At 38.1% G+C, this 12,277-nt stretch overlaps 1 protein-coding gene across 1 annotated transcript in view; it reads left to right on the top strand.

Moving 5' to 3' along the window:
* LOC110173763 (cadherin-22) overlaps positions 1–12,277 on the top strand; it is a 202,901-nt gene that overhangs the window by 83,406 nt on the left and 107,218 nt on the right. Inside the window, exon 4 of the mRNA XM_020939773.2 lies at positions 5,210–5,377. Coding sequence (XP_020795432.2) covers positions 5,210–5,377 — 168 coding nt within the window. The remainder of the gene's footprint in view (positions 1–5,209; positions 5,378–12,277) is intronic.

Genomic DNA, 12,277 nt, shown 5'->3' with positions numbered 1-12,277 from the left:
TTTTGTTTTCACCTCAGTGTAAAAGAACTTGTTTTCGGAGCACATAGCGTTATAATTAAAGCCTTAACTTTTTAGCTTTTTAAATAAATGTCCATTGTTATGCTGAACCTCCTTGTTAAGGTATTAATTGTGTTTTTAATGCTGGAGAATAATGAAAACCAAAGAAAATGGCAAGTGGTGCTAGGAGCTTTTTTCCCCATTTCAATCAATCTCAATTAAGTGCCATCAAAAATAGTTTCATTTCTTTCTTAAAAAAGCATCAAACCACATGCTTTTACTGACAGAGGGTGGATAATATTGTCTTCATATTAAAAGTGAATCTCCCTCTCTTTTCTTTTTGTTCATTTGTTTTCTTGATGATGAGAGGCAGAGATGAGAGACAACAAGATTGTCTCAGTACACCAGAAATGGTCTTGGTCGGCTTTCCAGTCTTTCTCACAATTTCTGTTCTTTTATATTCAACTGATCTTTTTGCAGTCTTTTCAAATCATGTTTTCTATTGCAGACAGTGACTTATTCATATATTGTTGTTGCTGAATGCTTTCTGTGCAGATTTTTGTCAATTTTCTGTAGACTTTGATTGCTTTTTTTAAGGTTTATTTGAGCAAAAAAAAAATAAAAAATTGGTTCCCTGATTCTATTGTGCTCTAGGGGTGGTGAGAACATTAAAGAGAGGGTAGTATGCAAAATAAACTTTTTTGCGAGCTTTTTTTTTAAGGTTTTAGATGGCATCCATGCATGTTTAGGCAATCTAGCGATTTCCTTACAGTTACCAGCACAATTGTGTTCAATGCTCAGCTCACAAGTCTACAAATTTTCAGTAAATATATAAAAAAGCAGGATACAAACCAAAACACTATATATTTTTTTAACAAATCTCCCACCTTGAAACAATATCACCTTTAAAACTGCTTGGAGTTCATGCAGTATATAAACTCACGTACACACTTTTTTGCAGAAACCACCCCGCGTCCCTGAGTTATGGACTGGTCTATTTCTGACAGGGCTTATTTGCATGTTTCCCTTCTGGCACCCGCCAACGTAAAAGGACATGTCATTTGTCGTCCTTCTCTTTGACACGCTGCTACATGCTACAGTATTTTGGTAACTCACACAACGGAGCCGCTAGCAAAATGTGACTGAAGTCATTGAGCTGTGTACCCAACACAATGCAGACCTCAGGCAGAGTGACGGCCGAGAAATGCATTGGTAAAAATAAATAAATATATATAAATAAAATGGGGGGTAACAATATGGCTATACTGCACTGCCACTGTTACTGGTGTTTCTTTTGTATGATTTATTTATTTATTTTTTTTTTATGTATTTGTTTTAGTTTATGTTCTCTTTCTTATGCCATGTTTATTTATTTATTTATTTTTGCTTTCCGGGTGACGGGAGGCTAAGGGTTGCGCTTTTTGTTAGTTTTTGTTTCCATGTTTATTGTATTGTTTAATTCTATTTGTCCAAAAAATAAGTGTAGTGATGTTTTTGGCTAAAATGCATTCGAAAATACCGGACAGTGTCGTGGAAATATACGGTTGTCAGAACGAATTTTCATCTCTTGATCTTTTTGATCTTGTCATTCTTTACCGACAGTTGATATAAGGTTTGCTGGTGTAAGTTCAGATACGAGTTGCCAAAAATATGTCTAACTTGGGCTGGGCGATATTGCTATAAAAATGATCAAGCACTTTTCAGATTGACGGGTCCAAATTACTCTATTCTTTGATCTCTAATGCATTTTCCTCATCACAAACAGACCTGGAGTTGTGTTTTGTTTCTTTCACACACAAACACACAACACTCAAACCCTGAGAAATCACTCTGTTCCACCTTGTGAGGTCATCTGGTGATACAAAAGTGCTTCATTGTGTTTTTAAACTCCATATACCCTCACTAGAGTTTTTTGGATGATTTCCTGAACAAAAATTAAAAGGTAGCTGTTGAATTGAAAACTGCAGCTTCATCACGTCTCAAGGTAGAACAGATCATTTTGAGCTTTGGAGATGTAGACAATGAAACAAAAAACAACTCCAGGATATGTTTTGGATGAGATGACAACATTATAACATGGCTTAAAGCTCAAAAGAGTTTATTTTGCATTACAGTTGTCCCTTGCTATATCGCGGTTCACCTTTCACAGTCTTGCTGTTTCGCAGATTTTTTTTTGCTTGTTTTTTGTACAGTGTATTGTGTTCCTCCCGCTGCGTCCTGATTGGCTAAGGGACTCTTGTCTCCTGTACAGTACAGAATGCGTTCAGCCAAATTTACATAATGTTGGATTTCTAGCACTGCGATTCTGTGTGTTGTTTATTTCCAAGTTTTCTCCCTGACAAAACCCACAGTGTTGATGAAACGTTCTGCACCGACAAAGGCTCCTGCAGTCGCACCCAAAAAGCAGAGGAAGATGTTAACCATCACACAAAAAGTTGCACTTCTGGACATGCTGAAGGAAAGTAGAAGTTACGCGGCTGTAGCAAAGTCCTGCACCGGGTCGGGTACCCGCAAATAGTTGATAGTCCTAGTTCAGTCCTGGTTTACTCTTCAGTCCTGGAATCAGTCCTAGGATAGTCCTGGGTTAGTCCTGGTTAAGTCTTGGTTCAGTCGGTAGCGTGTGCACCGCAAAAGTTTGATATAATCTCGGATTAACGAGTGGGTGCGAGTCTCCAAATATGGACCCATGCAGGACTCTGCACTGTCGGGCTCCATTACAGAATTAATGAGTCTTCAGTTTGTTACATAAAGGAGCAGGAGAAGGAGGAACGTGAGGACGACAGCAGCAATAAGTTTTAAGAAGGATGCAAAAGGGTCTGAGAAAAGTGTATAAAGTGTGTGGTAAGGGGTTTTACAGTCTTAAAACAGATATAATAATTGTAAAATATAAAGTTGACTATTTCGCAGATTTCACCTTTCGCGGGTTATTTTTAGAACGTAATCCCCGCGATTAATGAGGGACCGCTGTAAATGAGACCTTTAATAATGTATGTATACTCATAAACACAGTCATAATCATCATATTTACAAATGAAATTTCACAGTACCTAACACATCAAGCATAAATCGCTTGCAGACAATATTACTACCCATTTACGCCATATATTGCGGTCTACATCTGCTGAATTGATATGCATTAACACTACAAGCTCCAGCACTTCCCTGCCATCGCCAATGTCTGTGCCCCTAAGTCTCCCCCCCCAAACCCACTTCTCAGATTGTCCATAGAAAAGGTGTTATATTCTGTTTGGGGGCGGTTGAGGCATGCCTTCATTCTCCCTCAATATATTATTCATTTTAATACAGCCACGCCATAAAACCGCGCGTGTGCAGAGGCTAACGCGCCACACAATCTTACCCATCCAGTCGAGGTGAAATAGGAAGTGTGGACCTCGTAATGTAGTACTTAGCCCAGGCTGATATTCCAGTAGCGAAGGGAGATATAGAGAGATATTATACTCCGTAAGTACTAACCAGTAGGGCTGCAAGATATATCGTAATCCAATCCTAATTGCAATTTGTAAGAAGGCAATTAGCGAATCCCAAAGGCTGCAGTTTTTGAAGTAGAATCATTTCCTCCACAAACAACTAAATATAAAAACTGCTAACCCTGTAGTTTAGATAAAAAGGTGTTCTGAAATGTGATTCTTGTATTAGTTTGTCAGTTCATATTTCAGTTTTTAAAATGTGAACTTTGAACTGAATCCAATTATTAAAGGGAGATTTGTGTTTCCTTCACGTTTGAGTAATCTTTATTCTCCCTCATTAAAGATGTCATTGCTTCGATCTAGATTCGTTGTCACCGCCACTGTTCCACGTCCGCTGCTCTGTGCTTACTTTGTTCTCCAATTTTATTTTCTTACATTATGCTATTTCCTGATTATAATGTTGTTTCCTCATCAGAAACATACCTGGAGTTGTGAAAACACTCTGTTCCACCCTGTTATGTCATGTTGTAATACAGGAAGGGCTCCACTGTACTTTTAAACTCTTTACATCTTCACTTGAATCATTTTGATAATTTCAGTCCTGGAATTGCCATTCTCTACTAAATAAAACATAAAAGTAGCTGTTAAATTCAAAATTGCAGCTTCATGACATCACGAGGTGGTGCCCAAAAATAAACTACAAAGAAATATTGTTGTTATTGTTGTTGTTTTTCATTATATGTGTTTTTATTGCGATGAAAAACTGGAAATGTTGTTCCTTTGGCCATAACATCGCATAAAGCTTCATATCTCAATGGAGAATGTTTCGAAGTATGGTTTTAACTGTAAACGTGCATTGTGTAACTTTTTGGTCGGGGGCCCGTCACCTGCTTGTTTCTATGGATGCAGTATTTCATTGCTCTGCCTAGAATGTTCCACATTATGACATTAAACAACTCTACCTTGCATTTATTAAATTACTGGTGGTTTTATAGCTCAAAAATAGCTCAAAAAACAGGCTGACTGAGCAAGGTTGCCTTTCCACAGATCTGACCTGTAGCTTGGTCTGGTTTCACTGGAAAAAAAAAAAAACATCGAACTAAGTTAAAATGACTTAAATTAAGAACATTTTACTTTATTTGAGTAGTTTTAACTTGACAAAGTAAAATTATCTACCAATGGAATAAGTGTGTTTTTCTTAATTCAAGCAACATTTGATTTTGTTTCTTATTTTAAGTGCAGAAATTAGTTGTTTTTCTTATTTTAAGTGAAGTAAGATGTATTGTCATATTTTAAGTACAAAAAGTCTTGTTCCACTGGCAGATAATTTCACTTGTCAAGTGAAATTTACTCAAAGCGTGATAAAACTTTCTTAATTCAAGTCATCTTAACTTGACTAGATTTAGTTTTTTTGCAGTGTTGGTCTCCATGAAGATAGAAAGGTTTAATGCAATACTGTGAAACATTCCAGACAAAACAAAAACAACTCCATGAAGAAAGGCATTTGCCAGACTCTCCTCATAAAAAGTTACACAATGCATCTTTAACTTGGCTTTAACTGTTGACTTTTCACCTCCAGAATATAGTTTTAGATCAATATTGCGTTTATTTAAAACATCCAAAATGCATTTATGATGTCAAAGATTATAACTATAGAATGACAAAGCAGACAAAAGCACAATGCCTTCTTATGCTTGTCAGAAAAATGGCAATTAGACACTTACTGCCCCACTAACCAGTAATGTGTCCTCAGTTCATCTCCTCTTTTTCTCCTCCTTCTTTAGGAATCATCATGACGGCTGTGGCAGATTTGGACCGTGAAACTCAAGATCGCTATGAGCTGGTCGTCAAGGCAACAGACATGGCAGGACAACTGGGCGGGCTCTCCGGCTCCACCACGGTGACCATAGTGATCACGGACGTTAATGATAACCCTCCACGCTTTCCTCAGAGTGAGTTTCTCTATGTGCGCACTATTGGACTCGTATAGAAAATATAAGGGATAAATGGACAGTCAGGGAAGAAATGAACAAAATAGATGATGGAGGAAAGATGGAGTGAGGAAAATAAGGAAGGTAAAAGCCGCTCAAAACATCATTATCTGAGGTGGTTAGTATAGAATTGTACCCAAGAGAGATGGTACTGTAAAATTGTTTCTCGAAAGCCAAAGGAGTCAAAGTAGTTATCAAAATAGCTCTACCTGTATGTACGTATGCAAACAGACAATCAGTAATAGTTCTGGTTTAAAAAAAAAACAAAAAAAACATAATCCTTGGTGTTTAGTGTGTTTAAAAATGTAACTTTTAAAGGGTCCATATACTCTGTTTTCTGATCTATGTTATAATGTTGTTTCGTCATCACAAACTTACCTGGAGTTGTGTTTTTTTTTTGTTTTTTTTGTTTTTTTTTATTTAAGTTTAACACACAAGTCCTTAGTATTAGTATTTAGGTTCTTCTTTCAGTCAGAAGATACTCCGTTCCACATTGTGATGTCATGTGGTAATACATGAAGGGCTCAACTGTATTTTTAAAGGGACAGTCTGGAATTTTGGACATAGGACCTCATTTCCTAGTTAGCCAGAGTGTTGGAGATGTGTGGAGACACTTTTTAAAAATATATTTCATTGGTGCTAGGCTAGTGCATGTCAATGGTCATAGTTATCCTTTCACTAAAAACAGACTTACCCACTCCACAAAGCACTCGAAGCAAATCTATTATTACGCCAGACTGTCAATGTAAATGTCTGTGTTGATAGAATAATGTTTGAAATAAAACTAACCTTGCATCGCATGAATCGTCACATGTTGAGGGACTATTTTCTCAGCAGCAGGGGAATTTTACGTTCAGTCCGCCGCTGCCAAGCTTTCTAACAGGAAGTACAACTCGCTGATGCTGCCCAGATATAAATCCTCAAATGCAAGGTTGGTTTAACTTCTAAAATTATTCTATCAACACAGACATTTACATCGATAAGCTGGTGTTACAATTGTTTTGCTTCAGGTGTTTTGTGGAGTGGGTAAAACTGTTTCTAGTGGCAGGCTAACTATGGCCATTGACATGCACTAGCCTAGCACCGGCGACCTCTGCAAATACAAGGACTGGATGGAATATTTTAAAAAGTGTCTCCACACGTCTCCAACACTCTGGCTCACTAGGAAATGAGGTCCTATGTCCAAAATTCCAGACTGTCCGTTTAAATTCCATACATCTTCACTAGAATAATTTGGATAACTTCAGCCCTGAAATTGCTGATCTTCTACTGAAAGGTAAAAGGTAGCTGTTAACTTGAAAACTACTCCTTCATGACATCACAATGTGGAACAGAGCATTTTGAACTTTGGAGATGTAAAAAGACTAATGGTAAAGGGTTTCTCAAACATGCAGGAATGAAACAACACAACTCCAAATATGTTTTTAATGAGGTAACAGCATTATAACGTAGTTTAAGCTCGCAAATCAATGTTGTGTAACAAAAAGTACCTTTTAAAATATAAAACAATAGAAAAGTAGTAGTAGGAGTAGCAGTAGTAGTAGTAGTAAATAAAAGTTGTAGAAAAAGTAACTGAGTTGAGCCTGGGTTGTTTTATGCAGCACAGAATATCCAGAAATAAATATCTTCTGTACATTTGATAGTTTACAGACTGTTAAACTGTATTTTATCTTATAACACATAGAGAAGCAAATCATTTCTTGTGAACGCTGTTTATAACCCGGGGTCAAAGCCAGAGCCACAAAGGCCAAGCCAGAGAAGAAATGAACAAAGCACAAAGTTGTAACTTGTAGACAACATATAATGAGCGTGGACATCCAAGCAGCCACAAGATGAAAGATGCGCAATATTGTTTTCAACCTGCAGGCCACTGACACCAGTAATTTCACCATTGTGGCATCAACCACTGTAAAGCAACTTCGGCCACAAGTCTCCCCAACTTTAAATTTATCTTACATATCTCTATAACAGCAAACAATAACAAAATAGTCTATCGAAAATGAAGAAGTGGCGCGTTTCAGTGCACAAAAGATCTGTTCTCTTTGGGCACGGCTCCAGAAGAATCAATATGGATGATGGCGGACTCATTGTAATGTTATGGATTCGTCACAGGGTTTTTGAGTTTAATGGTTTTAAGATAGCGCGAGGGAGCTACTTGCTTTCTCAAACAGACAAGAGAGAGGGCATTTATGTGGGTGATATGGGTGCTGGTTCTGCTCTTAAAATCTGGTGCAGTGCCACTTGTAATCTGCAAAAAGGAAAATCTAACCAAGTTAACATGACTTGAATTAAGAAAGTTTTATCATAATTTGAGTAAATTTCACTTGACAAGTAAAATTATCTACCTGTGGAACAAGACTTTTGTATATAATATGCAAATACACCAACAACTCTTTGCACTTAAAATAAGAAACACAATCTAATGATGCTTGAATTAAGAAAAACACATTTATTCCATTTGTAGTTCATTTTACTTGTCAAGTTAAATCTACTCAGATAAACTAAAGTGTTCTTAATTAAAGTATTTTTTTTTTTATTTCTTTCTTTTTGCTGTGTACGACAGTTTGTAAAGCATGAATTACAAAACTAATACTGCTGTTTTTTTTTTTGTTTTTTTACATCTGTGATCATTTCAAATAATTCACTTTCAACTATGATCAAAATAATTGTAGTCATGATTTTATTTTATTTTTATTTTTTTCATGGAACAGCCCAAGTAAACAATATGGCTCAATAGGATGTGAAAGTAACTCAAGACGTCTAACCAAATTCTGTCAGAGAATCAGGAAGTTTCCATTTGCATGCTAGTTGCTGTTAGTTTTACTGTCACAGCTAATGTGGTCTCAGAGAGTTGTGAAAAGCGCCTAGAAGCTCATTGGGGTAAATAATTAGGATGCTCAGAATGCATAGAAATGAGGAATGACTTTGGACCACTGCAAACCTTTAAAAATCAAGTAGCTTTTCACATTTTAAGACAGTAAAAATCAGTGCCTGTATCTTGTAATCATAAACAGATGGCATAACAGATAAAATAAAACATATAAAATACAATGATATGAGCTGAGATAGTCATTCCATCCAAATAGTAACTGTCAGTCTCCAATTTGAGTCATTTATCGAATTTGTGTCAATCATGCTGCTGTTAGCTTGACTATATTTTCATTATTTTACTCTCTAGAAATGGTAAAAATGTTATCTGTCAGCTGTAGGCATAGTTTGGCATTTGGGGTTTGCAAAGAAAGTTTCATAACCATAACATTTATTTTTACATAAAGACAAGTAACATAAAGTGTGTCTACTGTGAGCATAACACGCATGAAATATTACACACAAGTTAGTTTGCCTTGATATTTTTCTCTGAACTGTTTCCTCACGATTTATTAGCAGTTAAATGTTGTGTTTACCTGTTTGGATCATAGTTACAATAAACAATAAATTGATAGCATATTAGATGTTTTTTCATGTATGCGTTGCCATAGCAATTGGCCAATGTCATTTGTCCATGAATCGTCAACAAGAGAAAATATAAATAGCTGTTTTCTTCAAAAAGAACTCTCTAACTAAAGGGGCTTTACCATAGACTGTTTAATGAAGTGGACTGAGGGAGTGTGACGTCGTGCATAGCGTTCATCTCCAGTCAAATGAAGCTCATCGAGGTTGGAAGTTATAGGAGGGAATTTCGTAGCAACCAAGGAGTCAATCTGGAGCCTGCACTGCTGGTTTAGCATGGGCCAGTTGTTAATGACTTTGTAAAATGGTGTGAAGAGTTATATCTTCACCTAAATGTATCCAAAACAAAGGATATGTTTATTGACTTTAAAGAAAAAGTGTGCCTCAGAATAACGTCACGTATATAAAGGGGCAGTCAGTTGAATGTGTAGACTCCTATAAGTATCTTGAAACTCTCTTTGATTCTAATTTGAGCTTTGACAATTATTGTACTGCTATGTTTAAAAAAGGCCACCGATGCCTTCATTGTTTGAGGAAGTTGTCCTTTTACTATGTAGACAACCATAATGACACTGTTCTATAAAACCTTTATGGAATCAGTTTTAACTTTTTCATTGGTCTCATGGTTTAGGAGCATCTCGGCTAAAAACAAGAACTCCGTGTATCAGTTGGTCAAATGGGCGAGTCAGGTGATTGTCCATCCTCAGAGCAGCCTGGACTCCCTGTAATCAAGACAGTTACAGGCCCAGAGTACTCTAAAAGACGTGCAACATTGTACTTATGAATAAACTGTAATCTTTTTATCTGTCAATTTTAGTACGTTGTCTTGAAGAAAATCATGTGTTTTTTTATATATTTAATGTTTGTTGTGATCTTGGCCAAGCGTGATGGATGAATTTTATTAATTATTTATGGAACAAAGCCATTCTGTAACACTTTATTTTGTAATTGTGTTTTTATATGTGTTTATTGTACATAATGTGGATGAATGAAATGTGAAATGTGGGACCAGCCTCTCAAATCTGCAAAACAAATTTACCTAAGGGTACGAATAAAGCAACCTAAACTAACTTAACCTTAGCAGGGAGTTGGCGCTTAGCAACACTGTCAATCAAACCTGTTGCTAACACGAGCGGGAGTCACCTCGGTGAAAGAAGGAAACTGATTTGTCCATTTTTAATGGTCAAATCAGAAACATTTGGCCATTCGCATTTTGAATTTTGATGCAAATTAAGCACTGACTCAAACGGAAGAATCACGGTCCCTTCTCCCAACTAGGCCACCATATGACCAGCACTGCATAAAGACTCAATTTGGAGTTGAATTTGGTAGAATAAGCGAAAAACTTATTCTACCGTAAAACTATGCTATTTTTCCCCATTAGTCATTTCAAAACGCCCTGCCTTTTGGCTCTTAAAACTGACTAAAACCCCAAATTAATATGCTCAATTTACAAAACTAAGCTAATTCCCTAACTAAATAAATGTTTTGCACTAACACATTGCTCTACAATTACCTTAACAAATACACTTTCTTATCATGATAATAGACTTGTTGCGCATTCACATTAGAGCAATTCCCCCAAAGCACCAGAAGTTGTTTTTATCTCAATAAAGCCATTTGCATGATGAATACCTCCGAGCAATTTGTTTGAAAATAAATGGTGTTTTTCCTCCTCAGAGGCGTTTGCCACTTAATTCCATCCTCTTTCTTGGAGTCTTTAAACCATAACACTATTACTTTTGTTGCAGATGGGAGAAGCAGGTTGACAGTTGCCTGATTGTATTTGATATGTCTCCCCACACCTCTGTATTTCTGTTTAAATCCTTTTTCTCATCTCGCCGAATCATATTTACTCCGTCAGTGGGATAAACTAGGTGAAATTAGATTGCAGTGGGGACTTTATAAGATGCAGTCCAAGATGGCGCAGTACGCTTTGATTGGCTTCTGTAATTTTTCTGTAGTTAAGATACAACAGGCATATGGCAGGCTTAGTTGTATTGTCAGTATAGTTATGAAAAATCCTCTTTCATTTGTGCATCTGAAGGATAGTTCTAGAGGCATTAGTGTTGACATTGTTTTTCACATGACTGAAGTTTGTGAGAAGATATAAATATCTGTTTTCAAGAAATGAGAAACTTTATGTGCATATTGCCTGTAAAGTATTTTAAATAGATGTTTGTGTAATTCCTCAGTCATCCAGGTGGGATTCATAGCAAAAGAGAAATTCATCCATCCATTTTCTGCCACTTATCCGGGGGCGGGTCAGGGGGGCAGTAGTCTAAACAGGGACTCACAGACTCCCCTCACCCTGGACACTACCTCCAGCTCCTCCGGGGGGATCCCAAGGCGTTCCCTGGTCAGCCAAGAGACATAATTCCTCCAGCATGTCCTGGGTCTTCCCCGGGGAGACATGCCCGGAACACCTCCTGAGGAGAAGGCATCCAGAACAAATGCCTGAGCCACCTCAGCTGGCTCCTCTCTATGTGGAGGAGAAGCAGCTCTACTCCAAGCTCCTCCCATGTGACTGAGCTCCTCACCCTATTTCTAAGAAAGCGCCCTTGAACTCCTCGACTTGGCGCAGGGACTCTCCACCGACCTGGAGAGGGCAAGCCATCTTTTTCCGGTCGAGAACCATGGCCTTGGATTTGGAGGAGCTGATCTTCATCCCAGCCACTTCAGACTTGACTGCTAACTGCCCCAGTGCACATTGCAGGTCCTGGCCTAATGAAGCCAACAAGACAACATCATCTGCAAACAGCAGAGACAAGATCCTGTGGTCCCCAAACCAGACCCCCTCCCTCCCCTGACTGCGCCTAGAAATTTTGTCCATAAACACAATGAACAGAACCGGTGACAAAGGGCAGCCCTGGCGGAGTCCAACATGCACCGGAAACAGGTCTGACTTACTGCCGGCAATGCGAACACAGCTCCTGCTCCAGTCATACAGGGTCCTGACAGCCCTTGGCAACGGGCCCCGATACCCCATACTCCCGGAGCACCCCCCACAGGACACTACAAGGGACACAGTCGAATGCCTTCTCCAGATCCACAAATCACATGTGGACTGGTTGGGCAAACTCCCATGAACCCTCTATCACCCAATGGAGAATTTAGAGCTGGTCCAGTGTTCCGTGGCCAGGACGAAAACCACACTGCTCCTCCTGGATTTGAGGTTCCACTATCGGTGCTGGTTAGCTATATCCATTTATACAGTTTATGGGCTATACCAAAAGCAGCTCTTGAGGTAGAAATGAGACTGCTCTATGCTGTCTGCATTACAAAGCTTTTTTATTGTTCACAAAACAGGGAGTAATTCTGGTACATCTCTGCAACTCAATGAGTGAATTCGGAAGGTCCTGAGCTTTCACAAGAGACCTACCCTGTCCATATAGTTAAAATGAGAAAAAA

Source organism: Boleophthalmus pectinirostris, unplaced genomic scaffold (genome assembly GCF_026225935.1).
Source record: "Boleophthalmus pectinirostris isolate CB_2022bp ecotype Guang Dong unplaced genomic scaffold, ASM2622593v1 HiC_scaffold_3, whole genome shotgun sequence".
In the NCBI taxonomy this organism is placed as follows: Eukaryota; Metazoa; Chordata; class Actinopteri; order Gobiiformes; family Gobiidae; genus Boleophthalmus; species Boleophthalmus pectinirostris.
Note: the sequence above shows the minus strand (reverse complement) of the source record. Positions and strands in the feature narration are given on the sequence as shown.